Below are 20,835 nucleotides of genomic sequence, written 5' to 3'. Positions count from 1 at the left end.
AAGATTTTACAAAATTCTGTGATGAATCTGGTTTTCAGCATGTGTTCTCCTCTCCATATACTCTAGAGCAAAATGGAGTTGTGGAAAGAAAGAATAGATCGCTTCAAGAAATGGCTAGAACTCTTTTAATTGAAAGTAACATCTCTTCATGATTTTGGGCTGAAGCAGTTTCAATAGCATGTTATATTATCAATAGAGTTTTTCTAAGGCCTATTCTGAAAAAAAACCCCCCTATGAGTTATTCAAAGGAAAGAAGCCTATTGTTTCATATTTTCATGTGTTCGGATGCAAATGCTTTATATTGAAAAATGCAAATGATAGAGTTGGTAAGTTTGAAGAAAAATTAGACGAAGGCATCTTCCTTGGATATTCTACCTCAAGCAAAGCCTACAGAGTCTATAACAAGAAGACTCAATCTGTGGAGGAATCAATGAATGTCAAATTCCAGGATTCTATGCAAAATGAATCTGTTCATACTCATCTTGAAGAATCTGAACCTGCTTTAGACTCTACAAAGTCTAAATCTCAAGAAGCAACTCAAACTCTGAAAGACCAGCATCAAGTGGTTATTGAAGATTCGAATGAAGGAAGTGATCATCAACCCGACAAATCAACCAGTAACTGTAAGCATAAGTCCAATCATCCCAAAGATCTCATTATTGGTGACATTAATGAAGGAATTCGCACAAGATCCAAAAGGCGCGAAGAGTCTAGTGCTGTGGCTCTTATTTATGAAATAGAACCCAAAAGCATAGAAGAAGCTTTATTTGATGAAAGTTGGATTGAAGCTATGCAAGAAGAACTCAGACAATTCAATATTAATGATGTTTGGGAGTTGACTCCTAAACCAAAAGGTAAATATATTATTGGAGCTAAATGGGTTTTCAGGAACAAGATGAACGAAAAAGGAAAAGTCGTAAGAAACAAAGCAAGGCTCGTGGCCAAGGGATATACGCAAGAAGAAGGGATAGACAATGACGAGACTTACGCACCAGTAGCAATGTTAGAAGCAATTCGATTATTACTTGCTTTTGCTTGTTATAAGAATTTCAGGTTATTCCAAATGGACGTCAAAAATGCTTTCCTGAATGGATTTATCCATGAGGAAGTCTATGTGGAACAACCACTTGGGTTTGAAGACCCAAGGAAGCCAGACTCAGTATTCAGACTGAAAAAAGCCTTGTATGGTTTAAAGCAAGCACCTCCAGCTTGGTACGACAGGCTGAGTAAGTTTTTAATTCAAAATGGCTTTGTAAAAGATAAAGTAGACATTACTCTGTTTATCAAAAGAGAAAGCAAAAGTTTTCTGCTTGTTCAAATATATGTTGATGATATTATTTTTGGATCCTCTAATGAAAGTTTGTGCAAGAAATTCTCTAAGTCTATGCAGGATGAATTTGAAATGAGCATGATGGGTGAACTAACCTTCTTTCTTGGACTTCAAGTGAAACAATTGAAGGAAGGGACTTTTATTCATCAAGAAAAATATGCTAATGATCTTGTCAAAAAGTTTGGATTGGAAAATTGCAAAAAGACTGATATACCAATGTCAAGTTCCTTGAAGATAGACAAAGATGAAGGAGGAAAGAAAGTTGACCAGAAGCTATATAGGAGTATCATCGGTTCACTTCTTTATCTTACTGCTTCTAGACCTGATATTTTGTTTAGTGTTTGCATTTGTGCTAGATTTCAAGCAGACCCTAAAGAATCTCATTTAAGTGCTGCAAAGCATATTATCAAATACATTGCTTCAACTTCAAGCATCGGCCTTTGGTATCCTAAAAAGAGAGACTTTACTCTTCTTGGATACTCAGACGCAGATCTAGCCGGTTGCAGAGTTGATAGAAAGAGCACCTCGGGTACACATCGATTACTTGGAAGCGGGGGCGGTGTCTTGGTTTTCAAGGAAGCAAAATACAGTAGCTCTTTCTACAGCAGAGGCAGAGTATGTAGCTCTCGGAAGTTGTTGTTCACAAATTCTGTGGATAAAACAACAGCTAAGAGACTTTGGAATTGAAGATTCATGCACGGAGATTAACTGTGACAACACTAGTGCAATCAATCTTACCAAAAATCCAATTCTTCACTTAAGAGCAAAGCATATAGAGATTCGACATCACTTCATTAGAGATCATGTTCAAAATGGAGAAGTTTCGATTCAGTTTGTTGACTTAAAGAACCAACTGGCGGATATATTTACAAAGCCTTTGGAGAAAAATCAATTTGAAATCATCCGTTCCAGACTCAACATCTTGAAGCTTGAAGAAGTTAAAGTCTAGAGACTCTCAAACTCAGACAATCATGGTTCTTGACTGTAAGTTATTTTATTTTCTCTTAGATTAAATCTCGTAAAGGTACGATCATTTATCTATTTATAATTGATTTATGCTATCTTCAATTTCCGTAAAAAGTGCAATTTTTCCTTTTCAAAAAGAGTTAATTTTTCTTTTAAAAAAAGGCAGTTATCTATTTTTGAAAAAGGCAGTTATTTTTAAGAGGCATCTTTTCACTTTCCTTTACGACGTTTAGCATTCCCCCGTTTCGACTAAGCTATATACAGTCGGTTCCTCTTCACTTAACTCCAAAACCCTAAAAAGCATCGATCTTCCATTCCTGTCTTTCTCCCTTGTTTAATCTTCGAAAAAGTTGTCATCTTTCTTGGGAAAGTCAAGCAAGGAATCTTTCAAAGACTGAGAAAGATGTCCTCTTCAAGAAAGTCTTCGAGGATCGCAAGCAGGGGACGGCGAATGAGTGAGGGGCCTACTCACTTTGATCTCATCGAGGAAGAGGAGTCACCAAGTCGGCGAGAGCTCACAACATTCTCAGCAGCGTCATTCTCCACCAACTAGTCCACAGGGTGCTGGTCATCAACAAGAGGAAGAAATCGTTGAAGACGCAGATCCTGTAAGAATTCAAAGGCCCTCTTTTATTTATAAGCTTTACCGTGCCTTAAAGAGGATTGGTACACCATTGAACTACATCGATGAGTTTCTTAAGGACAAGGGATATGGGAATGAGTACATCTTTTTGCGAAAAATGGAGCGTTTGGGAATTGCTCCTAAGGGGTTGGCAGAAAAAACCCTTGCAAATATCCCAAGTGATCCGCGTGTTAGGGGATTTAATCCGATAGATGGGAATGATGATGACAAATTGTACAGCCAATTTCAATTGAGAATGGGTGTTGCGCCGAAAATTCAAGGAAAAAAGACAGAGTTGTTTAAATCGAAGGAACATAAGGATCTATACTCCAAATTGTTGAAGCGTGGGGTGATAAACCCCAGGAGTGTGGATTTTGATTTCCTTGATGCTGTGAATGTCAATTTGAGGGAAAAGTTCAGTTTTCTTCAACTTGAACAGTTCTGTTCTAACACCACAGAAGCCTATGCTCAATTAACTGCATATTTCTATTCAAATCTTAGTTTCTTGGATGCGAATAGAATCTCTTTTAGTGTCCGAGATCAGGACTTTGTGGTGGATGTGGATATGCTGGCGGATGTGATTGGGGTTGAGAGAGGGAGATATCAACCCATCAGTGTCTCTATAGCTCGTGCCACATTGGAACTTGTTAAAGACGAAGGACGAGAGGGAAGGATTTCCTACTCAAGGATGCGTGCGTTCAACATTCGCTTCATAAGATTGTGATCAATTGCCTCGGACCAAATCAACTTCCAAGACCGATGTTTCTAACTTAGAGGCAAAGCGTGTATGCCATCAATGCTTTGGGAAAAAGTTTTCTCTTCCTCACACTATTCTGTTCCACATGTATAGAGCAGTGGTGAAGGACAAGGGCCAACTTCCTTATCCAGGTCTTGTGTCAAAGTTATTCAGACATTTGAATGTTCAGCCTCCACAAATTCTCTGTGTTCGACCATGTGACAAAATGGTGGTAGGACTGAAAATGGTGTCCAAAATGTGTCTGAAAGAACTCGACAATGTGTTGGAGAAATTTAAGAAGAAAACCCCTGTCAAAACTCATCAAGTCTCTTCTGCAGCGAAAAGAAAAGGGAAGGAGCCCATGGTTGCTCCATCCAAAAAGAGAAGAGCTCTCATCATTGATGAAGATGATGAGGATGACCTCACAATTTCTGCTATAGCATTGAAGAAGCTGAGTTGTTCTGTTCCAGAATCAATGGAACGACAGGAGACAGAAGCAGAGGAGCAAGAAGCAGAGGAGAAGGAAGAAGAGGAGAGAGAAGCTGAAGAAAGAGAAGCAGAGGAGGAAAGGTTTGAAGAAGAAGAAGGAAGAGAAAATCAAGAGGAAGGAGAGCATGAGGAACACTCTTCTCCACCTGAAGGCATGGAAACATAGGGAGATAGTGGAAACTGTGAAGGAGTCGGCCGCTCTCCAGCAGATCCAGAGGACACTCATGCCTCTCAATTTCCTGAGGAGGGACATGATGTTTCATCGCCAAATCTGTGTGACTATGCTGATGTACCATCGTCTACCTTCACTCCATCTGATCGTGCTGAAGCCAGTACGCAGATTGATAATTCAGCAGATTTCTGCAGAATTCTTGATGTTCTCTTGGAAATGCGGGGTCAGATATATGTTTTGGGATGCGAAGTTCAGAACTTGCAGAATGCAGGACAAGCTTCTTCAGTTGTTTTGAATGATTAGATCCAAGCCCTTGCTCTTCAGAATCAAGCAAATGCTAAGAGTGAAGAGGTGGCTCAACTGAAGGAAGATTTGAAAAAGCTGGAAGGCATCGTCCAGTCAATGGGAGATTTCTAGCTTGTTCGTGTTCCCAAGCAATCTTGACTCTATTCCATTTCCATCTCAACCTTTTTTATGATGACAAAAAGGGGGAGAGATGCGAGATTTGAAAACTTTGAACTTAAACTTTTAGTTTGTTTGTTTTGATGTTTGACTTGACTTGTGTGTCTGGATGTGGATTTGGATTTGACTGCTGCTTATATTAAGTACTATTGATATCTTATGAATGGCTTTACTCTCATGCAAGACTAACCTATTTTCTGTGGTTGCAGATTCTAGTGTTATCATTAAGCCATTAATCTTTATGAGATATCCATATTTGCTTGAGTAATGTTTTGCAGGTCAAAGATATTCAAATCTGCAGGAAAGTTTTGTCACCATTAAAAAGGGGGAGATTGTTGGAGAAATCTTTCTGGAATATTTTGAAGCTGACAAAACGTTTCCATCAGTCTGGTCTGAAGATTTGCAGACTTTACTATTAAAGTCTGAAGACCTCCGGACTGCCAGACTCAAGACTCAAAGTCTATTATCATTGACAGTTTGTAGTTTGTCGAAGAAGGTCTATCTAGGACTGTGTGTTTCGTTAAGGATTTGATCTTATCGACTGACGAAGATCTCTTGGTTGGATATGACATAACGGATTCCTTTATTCGAATCAAGATTGATTAAAGATCCGATGATTGGCGAAGTATTCTTGGAAGGTTCTACTTATGGAAACCGAGATCCTGATTGTATGGGCGGGCATGATTGATGGACTATCGACATGTTCCTTTAATAGCTCGAATGATCTTCCTAATTGATTCTGTCCAACGGGAAGATTGGAAGAATTCCTTTGGTAAGTGCCAACGGGTATGATGGCACAAAGGAGTATATAAGGAAGACGTTCCAGTTGTTCAAGAAGGTGCACGATAGAAGAATTCCAAAGTCTGAAGCTCTTTGATTCTTAGTCAATTCATTTACTGAGCGAAATCTTATACTTAAAAGAGAGTCTATATTTTGAGATACCTTGAGGAAGTGTGGTAGAGTATCTACATTGTGGAATCAAGGAAAGCATTGCTGTAACATCTCTTTTGTTCATAGTGAAATCCAGCCGGTGGGGCTCACATCGGTGCGAAAGAGTGGACGTAGGCTTGGAATAAGCCAAACCACTATAAACCTTGTGTTCAATTTTCTCTTCCCTACTCTCTGTTTACTTTGATCATAGTTCGTTTTGTTAACTAAAGGAGAGCTTCATTTCTATTGTTTGCCTAGTATTGCTTTCATATCTCGAGAAATTATTTTTACACCTATTCACCGCCCTCTAGGTGCTTATACTAGCTATATCATGAATAAGCTCATGTACTTTTCATCATAATACAGAAAGATACTTAAATTACACAATTCTTTCTTTCGCATAATTCTTATCTTGATATTTTGAGTGCATCTGATGCACATTTGAGTGCATACCCATAGAACGCACTCTTCAAATCTCATGTCACTCTCTTTTTTACTGGTATCCCTCTCCCAAGGTTGATCCTTAACCGCGGTGTCCGTAGCCACGTCAGCCTATTTTGTTGTCGCGTAGTCTGCATCATAGCCACGATAGCCTAATACTGCTCAGTGTGCACAGCAAGTACAGTAACACATAACAGCCATGTAAGCACCCACATCAGCTTGTCGTCGCTTGCACATGCCAGCTGATTCTCTCTTCAAACACTAAAACACCTCACTAATTTACTAATTGTTTTAAGATCTTTTCAGCAAACTCCAGTTGACTTCTTTTAGGTCGCCTTGATTTTGAGGAGACGTTAACAAGATATTATGATATTAATTGTAGTCAATAAGGGATATGCATAATCAAGAGAGATATATACGTAATTTTTAAGAGATGCAAAATTAAGAGAAATATCTTAATGGTCTTTAACATCTTCTCAAACTCAAGTTGACTTGACCTCAAAGTCAACTGGAGTTTGGAGAATAGACCCAAAAAGAACCTCTCACAGGATTGCCAAAGCAATAACAAGCTGATGTGACTGCTTATATGGCTTTTTTGTATTGTCGTGGCTATAGTGCAAATTATGCAACAATAATGGATAAATTGTCTAAAAAGTCTTAAAATCTATTAGTTTTTAATTTTTTAATTGTGACAATTGAGTTTTATACATTTTCACATTTCACTAATTAAGTCAATTATGCCAATCTTGGTAAAAAAAAAAATACTAACATAAATACTGACCGTCCTGTATAGCATGACCGATACTAATATGGACAATTTTTAATAATATTTTAAGGTTTATATGAAATATTTATTAATTTTTTCTTTTTCCTTTTTTTTCTCTTGCCAACCTATTTTCTTTCTATTTTTATTTTTGAAAGAAAGTGAAATAGAATTCAAAAGAATTTGAATTTGGAATCATATTCCATTCTAAAATTCTATTAATTACAGAAATTCTATTCCTCACCTGGGTTGGTGAGGGCAAACCCTTGCCCAATTTGGTGAAGGCTTGCCCTCGACAACCAAGGCCTGGGTGTACCTCGCCTATGGCTGACAAGTTGCCAATTACCAACAAGGCCTAGTGGGCCAACAAAGGGAAAAAATGAAAAAGAAAATGGAAAAAGAAAAAGAAGAGAATAAAATAAAATAGAAAGAAAAAAAGTAAAGAAGGAAAAGAGACTGAGAGAGAGAAAAAAAAAAAAAAAAAAACTAGCTTAAAAACTAAAATCACCAAATTTAGTCTTGTCCGTTAATCAAGACGCAGCGACATCGCTAGCACAGATCTTAAATTGTCGCGCTTTGGGTGGGTACTTATGATTGGACAAAGAAGGGCAAATGGCAAGAAATAGATAGCCAGTCGTCCGCTAGGTAGACACAAGATGAGTTAAAACCTCGCCCCCATATCTTATTACCAGATAATTCATAATATTAAAGAGATAGCATCGACTTGTTCTATAATACTCTTTATCACTTCTTCTTCTTTTTTTTTTTTTTGGTCGTAATATAATACTCTTCATCACTTCAAAGGCTGATTTTTGCCATTTATTCCTTCAAAGGATGTCATCACCGCTTAGATAAGAATGACGAGGATACTTGCGTTATAATCTTCAACGACCCCCAGCCAACGACCACGCATAAAATTCTTACCTTTTACCAAAAGAAAAAAAAAAAACGACCACGCATAAACCTACGACGTACTGGCTGACGTTTTCTCTATTTCCTGCTTCTTCTTTTTTGCCTAGATAGAGAAAAAAAATGATGTTTCTTACCACCCATAAATACGGAATCAACAAGCCACAGCAGAAGAGCCACCACCCTCCAAAACCACTGGAAAAGAAAAACAGAGAAAGATCTTAACAATTCAAGCTCTTCATCAAATGGACAGGTACTACTTGCTTCCGTTACTCTTGATGAATCTCCAAGACCAGTTCGATATGATATATTTCAATTTAAATGCTAACCCTTTTGATCTTTTCCTCCCTTTTGTGTTAATTTCTGAAGGATTGCAGTCGTGACCGGTGCGAATAAAGGGATTGGATTCGAGATATGTAAGCAACTAGCTTCAAATGGAGTCTTTGTTGTATTAACTGCCAGAGATGTGAATAAAGGAGATGATGCTATCGAGAAGCTTGCGAGTATTGGGATCTCCAACGTGGTCTTTCATCCTCTTGACGTGGTCGATGGGACGAGTGTCTATTCTCTGGCGGATTTCATCAAGGCCCGGTTCGGAAAACTCGATATCTTGGTAAAATCTATTTGTATGTCGCTTTGTATATCATCTTTCAAATAGATTGAGAAAGGAGCCATAAAAGAACAATGGCGTTGCAGGTGAATAATGCAGGCGTAACCGGAGTTACAGTCATGAAAAAAGACTTGGTTTTGACGGTAGATAAAGTGAGTTTTCTCAACTTGGTAGTAGTACTACGAAATACAATTTCCATTTACTTTTGTGAGGTGATTTACAGATTATGTCCGACGTTTATGCGTATCTTAGACCACCTTTTTACTTTTCTTGATACTAGCACAAACGTTTGGGGCAAACAATATTTATTCCTTTTTTCCTTTTTCTTCATCGGAATTGAGAAGCTTAAAGTGGTAAATAGGGGTGAGCGGTTCCAGGTTCCGGTTCGGTTCCGTCCGGAACCTGGAACCTACCCTCGGGTACAGGTTCTTCAATTTTTGGAACCTAGAATCTACTCGTCAGAACCGAGAACCTATAACCTACTCTGTCACAGGTTCCGGGGTCGGTTCCAGGTTCCAACAGGTTCTTTTTTTTTTTTTTTTCATTTTCGTCATTGCTATGTGCTCCTTGCAGAAAGTTTTACGGCAACATGCTCAGATACACAAAGTACAAGCTCAATATAGCTGCCATGGCGTGCGGTCGGCAAATGCAAGGACAAAACTATGAGGATTGCATCAAAGATCGGCAAGATATATTTCAAGTCCATATGATGTTATGAAACCTCCTTTCCTGCACAAGAGCGATTTATTGTTACCGCCCTAAACCTGCATGAAGAGAGACTGACTTTTCAGTTGTCATTCTGAAAATAATAAGTAGCATCACTGAAAGAACAACTTGAAAGCTTAAAACCCAACAAGAGCATGCGTATGGTGCTTCAGTAAATGTATCTATCCCGGGACAAGCAAACAGTTGCAAATCCGTTCATTGTGCCGTAAACTAGCAGAAGAAGTGCAAAATCATCATTTTCTTAGTTTGATGCATGAGATTTACCAATTACAACAAAATGACGGCCTGGACTACATGTACTGCAAACTGCCTCAACAGAAGGATTCAGCTTGTCTATTAGGTTTAGCATTTAACTAGAGAATCAATCGGCTGATAATTTCTTTCCCATTTCAGGCCGGCAAAAGAAGATGGTCACATCAATATCAACTGAAGATTCTTCACCCCAAATGGGCAGAGTTGAGTAGAGTGACAAATAATATAGATACAGTGCCAAGTATTTCAGGCACATTGGCTATTCCTTCAGTAGACAATAACATATACAATCCTATGAAAATATAGCACATAAATAACAATTTGTTCCAACAAGATCCAGAATATGGCTAAGCTGCACCCTACAATACGATTGCTATCGTATTTTGTCATTGAACAGAAGAAAAAGAATTCTCTTCCCTACAAAGACAACACCAAACTAACCGGTTAAGCAACAGTATGCCCAGTCTAGCAACATAGTGATGTTGCTCTGTAGCAGTTAGACCTACTCCACATAAATAATGTCTCCATCAGGATCCCCGCCTTCCCAATTGCTTTCATCTTGAGGATGATCCGATGCCTCAACCACGTCGGCGGTGGCGGTTCGGAGCAATGACGGCCCGAACGGCCAAGCGAGCAGCAGGCTGCAGCAAGAGGTGGTGACGGTGGCTTGGGGACGGCGGCGGCGGCTCACGGCGGCGAGGGGCCGCGCAACAGCTCGTCGGGCTCAACGGTGAGACGGCTCGTCGGACGAGCGGTGGGTGGTGGTGGTTCGGTGGCCAAGATGTGGTGGTGAGTAGGGTGTGGGGCGGCGTGTGGTGGTGAGTGAAGCAACAACCAGCAAGAGGAAGGTGATATTGCTAGTATGAGTACCTAGAGGGGGTGAATAGGTGCCTAAACACTTTATCGATATACGAAAGCAATTCTTAACATATGATAGAAAGTAAATTCTCTCTTAATTAACAAAATGAAATACGATTGAGGTAGAGAGAGTGAGGAAGAGAAAATTGAACACGGGATTTATAGTGGTTCGGCTTATTCCAAGCCTACGTCCACTCTTCCGCACTGACAGCCCACCGGCTGGATTTCACTATGATCAAAAGAGAAGTTACAGCACAGCTTTGCCTTGATTCCACAGTGTAGATGTTTTACCACACCTCTTCAAGGTCTCTCACAAATATAGAATCTCTCTTTCGTATACAAGTGTTCGCTCAAAGGAATTGTCTAAACAAAAAGGAGCTTCAGACTTTGGAATTCTTCTATCGCGCACACCTCGAACAACTAAGAACGTCTTCCTTATATACTCCTTTATGCCATCATACCCGTTGGCACTTACCAAAGGAATTCCTCCAATCTACCCGTTGGACGGAATCAATTAGGAAGATTGTTCGAGCTATTAAAGGAACGTGTTGATAGCCCATCAATCCTGTTCGCCCATACAATCAGGATCTTGGTTTCCATAAGTAGAACCTTCCAATAATATTTAGACAATCATCGAATCTTCAGTCATTGAATCAATCTTGATCAATCAAAGGATTCTTATACGTCTTCTCCAACCACGAGATCTTCTCCGGATGATAAGGTTAAATCTGAACAAAACATCCAGTTCGGATAACCTTTCTTCAACGGATTAGAGGCTGTCAATGAGGATAGACTTTGAGTCTTGAGTCCGGCTGTCCGGAAGTCTTCGACTTTAACTAACGAGTCTGCCGACCTTCGACTAGGCGATGGAAACGTTTTGTCAACTTCAAAACACTTCACGAAGATTTCTCCAACAATCTCCCCTTTTTGATGGTGACAAAACCTTCCTGCAGATTTGGATAACTTTGACCTGCAAAACATTTCTCAAACACATGCATATCTTATAGAGATGAATGGCTAAAAGATTAACACTAGAATCTGCAACCACAGAAAGTAGGTTAGTCTAGTATATAATAAAACCATCCATAAGATATCAGTACTTGTTAATAGAAGCAGTCAAGTCCAAGTCTAGTTCGGATCTCATCCGAGACACAAAACAAAGTCAAAGTCTCCAAAAACAGTTAAACAACAACACAATCCAACAAACAGTTAAAAAATGATTGAAAGTTTTTGATCAAATCATGCATCTCTCCCCCTTTTTCTCATCATTAAAAAGGATGAGATGAAGTCTTGGGAATGCGGACAAGCTGGAAATCTTCCATAGACTGAACGATGCCTTCCAGCCTTTTAAAGTCTTCCTTCAGCTGTACAACCTCCTCACTCTTGGCATTGGCACGATTCGAATAGAGAGGTCTTGCATCTTATCATTCAATGAACAGGAAGAAGCTTGACTTTCTTTCTTCAAACTTTGAACTTCGCATCCCAAGGCATAAATCTGACCTTTCATCTCCAAGAGAAGATCCATGATTCTGCGAAAATCTGCTCCATTATCGGTCTGAGTACTTGCTTCGGCTCGATCTGCAGAAGATGGTAGATCAGCATAGTCTTGCAGATTTGGCGATGACACTTCATGACCTTCTTCTGGAAACTGAGATGCATAAACATCTTCGGGTGCTGTGGCGAGCGACCCGACTCCTTCACTTGCATCGGGATATGAAGACGTCACTCCTTTCTCCCGATCTCCCCCATTTCCATGCCTACGGTGGAGAAGAGATTTCCTCGGGTTCTCCTTCTTCTCTTGTTTCTTCTTCAGTCTTTCTTCCTCTCGCTTCTTGCTTTGCTTCTCTTTCTTCTTCTTCCTTCTCCTCTGCTTCTCTTTCTTCTTCTCCCTTCTCCTCTGCTTCTTTCGTCTTTTGTTCCGATTCTTTCTGTGGAACAGGACGACCTAAATTCTTCAAGGCCATTGCAGAGATGGTGATGTCTTCGTCATCATCTTCATCCTCAACGAGGAGAGTCTTCTTCTCTTTGATGGAGCAGCCATGGGCTCCTTCCCTTTTCTCTTAGCAGCAGAAGAGAGTTGATGAGATTTGGTAGGAGTCTTCTCCTTGAATTTCTCCAATTCCTTGCTCAGTTCCTTCAGACGCATTTTGGTCACCATTTTCAGTCCTACCACCATATGATCGCATGATCGAACACAAAAGATTTGCGGAGGCTGAATATTCAGATGTCTGAATAACTTCGTAACAAGGCTTGGGTAAGGGAGTTGACCTCTGTCCTTCATCACTACTCTATACATGTGAAACATAACAGTATGAGGGAGAGAAAACTTCTTACCACAGAGGATGGCATACATCAACTTTGCCTCGAGCTTGAAACATCGGTTTTGGAAGTTGATTTCGGCCGAAGGCAATTGATCACAATCTTGTGAAGTAAGATGTTGAATGCATTCATCCGTGAGTAGGTGATCTTCTCATCTGTTCTCCCGTCCTTCACCGGTTCAAGTGTGGCCCCAAAGAATGGAAACTTTGATTGGTTGATATCTGCCTCTCTCAACTTCTAACACATCTGCCAGCATATTCATATCCACAACATAGTCTTGTTCTTTAACACTGAAGGAGAATCTATTCGCATCCAAAAAGCTAAGATTTGAATAGAAATATGCAGTCAATTCAGCATAAGCCTCAGTTGAGTCAGAGCAAAACTTTTCAAGTTGAAGATAACTGAACTTTTCCCTCAAGTTCACTTTCACATCCAGAAAATCAAAGTCCACACTCCTAGGGTTTATTACCCCACGCTTCAGCAATTTTGAGTACGAGATCCTTTTGTTCCTTTGATCTGAACAAATCTCCCATTTTCCTTGAATTTCAGCCGCAATACCCATTTTCGGTTGAAATAGACTGAACAGTTGTCATCGTCATTCCCATCTACAGGATTCGGTCCCCAGTCCACGAGGATCACTTGGGATATTCGCAAGGGTTTCCTCGCCACCTCTTTACGAGCGATTCCCAAACTTTCCATTTTTCGCGAAAGATATATTCGTTCCTATATCCTTTGTCTCTAAGAAACTCATCAACATAGTTCAAAGGAGTACGAATTCCTTTTAAGGCACGTTATAGCTTGTAAATAAAAGCGGGCTTTTGAACTCTTACGGGGTCTACATCCTCGATGATTTCTTCTTGATGCTGATGAACACCGCCTTGAGGACTAGATGGAGAAGACTGACGCTGCTGAGAATGTTGTGGGCTCGGTTGCTAATCTGGAGTAACTTCATCTTCAGTAAGATCGAAGTGCGTAGGCCCCTCACTCATTCTCTGTGGTCCCCTGCTTGCGATTCTTGAGGACTTTCGTGAAGATGACATCTTTCTCAGTGTTTGGAAGATTCCTTGCTTGACTTTTCCAGAAAAGATGACAACTTTTTGAAGATTGAGCGAAGAAGACAAACGGGAATTGAGGATCGATGCTTTCTAGGGTTTTTGAGAGAAAAGTGAATAGAAAAGTGAAGAGAAATCGACGATTGCACAATCGGTTAAAAAGAAGAGTAAACGAACCGTCACAAAGGAAATAAAAATATGCCTTTTCAAAATAACTGTCTTTTTCCGCAAAAAATAGCCATTTCAAAAATAACTACCTTTTTGAAAATGAATCGATGCAATATTTACGTTAATTAAATATAGCAACAATTTAAACACAGTCTGATGATCGTACCTTTTTAAGATAAGATTGGAGAGAAAAAGACTTACAGTCTGAAGGTCGAGCCAAGACTATCTTCCAGATAAAGTCTTGTAAGACTGAGTCTGAAAGTCTTTAGACTTTGATATCCTCATACCTCAAAATGTTGAGTCTGGACCGTATAGACTCAAATTGATTTTTCTCCAAAGGCTTTGTGAGTATATCAGCCAGTTGATTCTTTGAGTCAACAAATTGAATTGAAACATCTCCATTTTGAACATGGTCTCTTATAAAGTGATGTCGAATCTCTATATGCTTTGCTCTTGAGTGGAGAATTGGATTTTGGTGAGGTTGATAGCGCTGGTGTTGTCGCAATTAATCTCCGTGCATGAGTCTTCAATTTCAAAGTCTCTTAGCTGTTGTTTTATCCATAGAATTTGCGAACAGCAGCTTCCAAGAGCTACATACTCTGCTTCTGTTGTTGAAAGAGACACAGTGCTTTGTTTCCTTGAAAACCAAGACATTGTCCTGCTTCCAAGCAACTGGCAAGTTCCTGAAGTGCTCTTTCTATCAACTCTGCAACCGGCCAGATCTGCGTCTGAATATCCCAGAAGATTAAAGTCTCCCTTCTTAGGATACCACAGACCGATGCTTGATGATGAAGCCACGTATTTAATGATGCGTTTCGCAGCACTGAGATGAGATTCTCTAGGATCTGATTGAAACCTAGCACAGATGCAAACACTCAACAAAATATCAGGTCTAGAGGCAGTAAGATAAAGAAGTGAACCAATGATGCTCCTGTACAACTTTTGATCAACTTTCTTTCCTTCTTCATCTTTGTCTATCTTTAAAGAACTTGACATTGGAATGTTGACCTTTTTGCACTTTTCCAGTCCAAACCTTTTGACAAGATCATTAGCATATTTTTCTTGATAAATAAAAGTTCCTTCCTCCAATTGTTTTACTTAAAGACCAAGAAAGAATGTTAATTCTCCCATCATACTCATTTCAAATTTATCCTGCATAGACTTAGAAAATTTCTTGCACAGATTCTCATTAGAGGATCCGAAAATAATGTCATCCACATATATTTGAACAAGTAAGAAACTTTTGTTTTCCTTTTTGATAAATAAAGTTGTATCTACTTTACCTTTGACAAAACCATTTTGTATTAAAAACTTACTCAATCTGTCGTACCAAGCTCGAGGTGCTTGCTTTAAACCATACAAAGCCTTTTCGGTCAAGACCGAGTCCGGCTTCTTTGGGTCTTCAAACCCCGGTGGTTGTTCCACATAAACTTCCTCATGGATAAATCCATTTAGGAAGGCGCTTTTGACGTCCATTTGGAATAACCTGAAATTTTTATAACAAGCAAACGCAAGTAATAGTCGAATAGCTTCTAACCTTGCCACTGGAGCGTAAGTCTCATCATAGTCTATTCCTTCTTCTTGCGTATATCCCTTGGCCACGAGTCTTGCTTTATTTCGTACGACTTTTCCTTTCTCGTTCATCTTGTTTCTGAAAACCCATTTAGCTCCAATAACAGTTTTACCTTTTGGTTTGGATGTCAATTCCCGGACATCATTTATGCTGAACTGTCGAGCTCTTCTTGCATAGCTTCAATCCAGCTTTCATCGATAAAGCTTCTTCTATGCTCTTTGGTTCAATTTCGAAACGAGTGCCACAAAGACTAGACTCTTCTCGCCTTTTGGATCTGGTGCGAATTCCTTCATTAATTTCGCCGATTATAAGATCTTTGGGATGACTGGACTTATGCTTCCAGTTACTCGTTGATCTGTCTGGTTGATGATCTCTTTCTTTGTTTGGATCTTCACGAACATCTTGAAGCTGGTTTTCCAGAGTCTGAGATGCTTCTTGAGTTGTAAACTTTGGAGGGTCTGGAGCAGGTTCAGACTCTTCTTGATGAGTCTGACTTGATTCATCTTGCGTTGAGTCTTGAAATTTGACATTCATTGACTCCTCCACAGTCTGGCTCTTCTTGTTATAGACTCTGTAGGCTTTGCTTGATGTAGAATATCCAAGGAAGATACCTTCATCGATCTATCTTCAAACTTACCAACTCGATCTTTTGCATTTTTCAATATAAAACATTTGCAACCGAATACATGAAAGTATGAAACAATAGGCCTCTTTTCTTTGAATAACTCATAAGGGGTTTTCGAAGAATAGATCTTAAGAAGACTCTATTGATGATATAGCATGCTTTGTTGAAACACTTCAGCCCAAAATCGAGAAGAAATTTTACTTTCAATTAAAAGAGTTCTAGCCATTTCTTGAAGAGATCTGTTCTTTCTTTCCACAACTCCATTTTGCTTTGAGGAGTATATGGAGAGGAAAACACATGCTTACAACCGATTCATCACAGAATTTTGTAAAATCTTGATTTTCAAATTCACCTCCATGATCTGTTCTTATACTAGAGATAACACATCCTTTTTCATTTTGAACCATTTTAGCAAATTTTTCAAAATACGAAAAGGTTTCGGACTTACTTGCAAGGAAATATACCCAAGTAAAATGGGAGTAATCATCAACAATTACTAGGCAATACTTCTTACCCCCAATACTCTGAGTTCTGGTTGGTCCGAAGAGATCCATATGCAGCAACTGTAGTACATGATTAGTAGAGACATAATTAATTGGCTTAAAAGAATTTCTTACTTGCTTTCCCAGAATACATGGAGTGCATGAATCAGTCTTTTGGTATGGCAATCTGGGTAGTCCTCGAACAAGCTGTTTTGAAGAGATTTTGGCTAATTGCTTCATGTTGACATGACCAAGCTTTTTGTGCCCTAAGCTTGCTTCGTCTTGAATTGAGATAAAGCATTGCGATTCATTTGGTTTCACATCCAGAAGATAGATATTTCCATGTCTTCGACCCATGAAAGACGAGTAGAGTCTTTACGATTCCGAACATGTTCCTTCTTGAAAGAAGATCTTGAAACCAAGATCACACAATTGACTAATGCTGAGAAGATTGTAATTGAGTCCTTCCACTAAGGAAACATTACTTATTGTGAGAGTTCCAATTTTCACGGTTCCAAATCCCACAATACTTCCTTTGCTGTTTCCTCCAAATGAAACTTTTCCACCATTTACTTGAGCAATCTTTATAAAGCAGTTTGAGTCTCCCGTCATGTGTCTTGAGCATCCGCCGTCAAGATACCACTTTACCTGTTTCTTGACGGAGACCTGCATTTAAAATAAAGTCTCAAGCTTTCTTTGGTACCCAAATTTTCTTGGGTCCTTTGGTGTTAGTAAGATAAACAAGTATTAACCCATACTTTCTTAACGGTTTCCATACCATAGGACACTCTTTTTCAAAGTGATCCTGGACTGTTGCACTTAGAACATCTGAGAGCATTTCTACCTACAGGTTTTACAAAAACTTTCTTGAAGTGATTTTTGTAAACCTCACTCGAGAGTCTTTTCTTAATTCTTTCTTTTACTTTAGGAAAATCAATCAAGGGGATTGTTTCTTCTGTCATACCTAGACCGGACTTATTGAAGTAAGGTCTTTGTCTTGAAAGAATTTTCTCAAGTTTTTCAGACCCTATAGAAAATTTCTTTGATATATTTGATAAGTCTGTTTTTAAAAAAGCATTTTCTTTTAAAAGATTATCTTCATTTCTTTAAGATTGGAAACAGACAAGTCTAGACTTTTAACTCTTTCTAAAACATTTTCCTTTTGTTTTAGAGCTGAGTTTTCTTTTTCAGTTCGGAAATTCTTTTGAGAGAAGTCTTAAGACTAAAGCATAGTTCATCAATATATTTAGAAACTTTAACAGGAATTTTAAAATCACTTGCCTTAAATTCACTGTCCGAGTCGATCCCGAGTCGATCCAGTCCGAGAGTCGGTGTGCCATCGGACATAGATTGGCATATTCATTATCACTTTCTTCACACTCTGTATCACTCCAGGTTTCGGCTTTGAGAGCTTTTCGAAATTTTTCAGCTTTTCCTCTCTTCTTCTTCAGAAGAGGACAGTTGGGTCTGATGTGTCCCTTTTTCTTGCATTCAAAACAGACTACATCTTTATTTGGTTCCTCATCATCAACGAGACTTGGTCTGCTGTCTTTGAAAGCTTTGTTTCTTTGAGTTGAACCTTCTTCCTTTTCTATTCAGTTTTCTGAATCTTCTTATCATGAGAGCAAGCTCCTCATCGTCCATATCATCTTCAGAATCTGTAACATCAGAATCATCATTTGATTTTAATGCAATGGATTTCTTACCTTTTGGATCTTCATCTTCATTGATCCTTTCCACTTCATAGGACTGAAGAGTTCCAATCAGCTCGTCGACGAGATAGTGGCATGATTCTCTGCGTCTCTCTTATCGAAGTCTTTATGTGATTCCAATCCCTGGAGAGTCCACGCAGTAGCTTGTTTACCTTCATGGGATCAGAAGTTGGTTGACCTTGATTTTCAAGACCATTCACAATATCTGTAAATCAACTAAACATGTCAGATATTGATTCTCCTGGTTTCATTAGAAGGCTTCGTATTGACCGAGAAGAATGTTGATTCTTGTTTCCTTCACTCGATCTGTTCCTTCATAGGTGATATGCAATCTGTCCCAAACTTCTTTTGCTATACCACAAGAAGATATTCTATTATATTCAGTTGGTGATAAAGCACAATATAAGGAGTAAATTGCTTTTGCATCGAGTGTTTGTCTCTTGATTATTTCTTCCTGAGACATTCCGCTGGTTTCTTCATTTCTTTTCCTCTTTCGAGACCGATGCGGTGGTAGGAGTAATTCCTTTTTCTACAACGTCCCATTCCGAGGATCCTTTGATCGTAGGAAAGCTTTCATCTTGTTCTTCCGGATGTTGTAATCCTTTCCATCAAAGTAGGGTGGTCTGGTATTGCTTTGCCCTTCCATCAGCCCTGGTGCTAGCATACTAGCCATGGATCTTTAACTCTGAAGTAAAATACTTCAAACAAAGTGAATACACGAGCTCTGATACCAATTGATATTGCTAGTATGAGTACCTAGAGGGGGGTGAATAGGTGCCTAAACACTTTATCGATATACGGAAGCGATTCTTAACATATGATAGAAAGTAAATTCTCTCTTAATTAACAAAATGAAATACGATTGAGGTAGAGAGAGTGAGGAAGAGAAAATTGAACACGGGATTTATAGTGGTTCGGCTTATTCCAAGCCTACGTCCACTCTTCCGCACGACAGCCCACCGGCTGGATTTCACTATGATCAAAAGAGAAGTTACAGCACAGCTTTGCCTTGATTCCACAGTGTAGATGTTTTACCACATCTCCTCAAGGTCTCTCACAAATATAGACTCTCTCTTTCGTATACAAGTGTTCGCTCAAAGGAATTGTCTAAACAAAAAAGGAGCTTCAAACTTTGGAATTCTTCTATCGCGCACACCTCGAACAACTAAGAACGTCTTCCTTATATACTCCTTTATGCCATCATATCCGTTGGCACTTACCAAAGGAATTCCTCCAATCTACCCGTTGGACGGAATCAATTAGGAAGATTGTTCGAGCTATTAAAGGAACGTGTTGATAGCCCATCAATCTGTTCGCCCATACAATCGGGATCTTGGTTTCCATAAGTAGAACCTTCCAATAATATTTAGACAATCATCGAATCTTCAGTCATTGAATCAATCTTGATCAATCAAAGGATTCTTATACGTCTTCTCCAACCACGAGATCTTCTCCAGATGATAAGGTTAAATCCTGAACAAAACATCCAGTTATGGATAACCTTTCTTCAACGGATTAGAGACTGTCAATGAGGATAGACTTTGAGTCTTGAGTCTGGCTGTCCGGAAGTCTTCAGACTTTAACTAACAGAGTCTGCTGACCTTCAGACTAGACTGATGGAAACGTTTTGTCAACTTCAAAACACTTCACGAAGATTTCTCCAACAGAAGGAAGGAAGGAAGAAGAAGAAGAAGAAGAAGAAGAAGAAGAAGGGGTGGGGTTTCGGCCGAGAGAGGGGGAAAGAGAAGAGAGAGAGAGAAAAAGAAAAAAAATTGGGGGACAGGAAGTGACGTGAGCAGGAAAAAGGGGGAAAAAGAAAGAGAGAGGGAAAAGAGGGGGAAAAAGAGAGGGAAAAAGGAAGGGGACGGGGGATAATGATGTGGGTGCTCTTGGGTTTTTAAAAAAAATATCTGACCGGAACCGGGAACGCCGGTTCCTAGAAAAATGGAACCGGGAACCGGAACCGGTCTCTTTAGAACCGGGAACCGTGCTCACCCCTAGTGGTAAACACTATTGCCTTTGTCATGTAACCTTATTGCAGATTAAAGGTCCAAACGCCAGATCAACGAAAGAGTTCATTGAGGAGACGTATGAATTAGCAGAAAAATGTCTGAGGACTAACTACTATGGAGTCAAACAAGTAACGCTGCTCTTCTACCTCTTCTTCAGCAATCGAATTCAGCAAGAGTGATCAATGTCTCCTCTTCCGTTGGCAAGCTTCAGGTATGTACTTCATTAGTGTAATTACATAAATGAAGTTTTTCATATTGTTGATCGAGAAAACCACATATAATCAACTTATTATATCTTCTAGCTGTTTAACGGAATAATGAAAGAGATTGACACTATTGTCTTTGTCCTGTAACCTTGTTACTTATTTGCATTTTCTCTCATGAAAGATTTGTTCATCTTATTTTGCTTGAAATTAGTTCATACCTGGCGAGAATATCAAAGAGGAGCTCAATGACGTTGATAGCCTCACGGAAGAGAAAGTGGACGGTTTGGTGATGAGATTTTTAAAGGATATGAAAGAGGGAACAGTAGAAACTGGAGGCTGGCCGATCATTTCATCCGCTTACATCGTGTCCAAGGCAACTCTCAATGCTTACACAAGAGTTTTGGCAAAGAAATACCCTGG

At 39.3% G+C, this 20,835-nt stretch overlaps 1 protein-coding gene across 1 annotated transcript; it reads left to right on the top strand.

Moving 5' to 3' along the window:
* Nucleotides 1-7,994: 7,994 nt before the first annotated feature.
* LOC120292449 (salutaridine reductase-like) lies at nt 7,995-20,414 on the top strand. Its single transcript, XM_039310630.1, has 4 exons — nt 7,995-8,073; nt 8,190-8,433; nt 8,517-8,582; nt 20,239-20,414. The coding sequence occupies exons 1-4, from the start codon at nt 8,066-8,068 to the stop codon at nt 20,386-20,388; spliced, it is 468 nt and encodes a 155-aa protein (XP_039166564.1). The 5' UTR covers nt 7,995-8,065; the 3' UTR covers nt 20,389-20,414.
* Nucleotides 20,415-20,835: the final 421 nt, after the last annotated feature.

Source organism: Eucalyptus grandis, chromosome 4, assembly GCF_016545825.1.
Source record: "Eucalyptus grandis isolate ANBG69807.140 chromosome 4, ASM1654582v1, whole genome shotgun sequence".
NCBI classification, from domain to species: domain Eukaryota; kingdom Viridiplantae; phylum Streptophyta; class Magnoliopsida; order Myrtales; family Myrtaceae; genus Eucalyptus; species Eucalyptus grandis.
Note: the sequence above shows the minus strand (reverse complement) of the source record. Positions and strands in the feature narration are given on the sequence as shown.

Coding starts and splice junctions, on each gene's coding strand:
- LOC120292449 (XM_039310630.1), top strand. Junction 8,434..8,516: donor TCGGAAAACTCGATATCTTG/GTAAAATCTATT, acceptor ATGGCGTTGCAG/GTGAATAATGCAGGCGTAAC. Junction 8,583..20,238: donor TGGTTTTGACGGTAGATAAA/GTGAGTTTTCTC, acceptor ACCTTATTGCAG/ATTAAAGGTCCAAACGCCAG.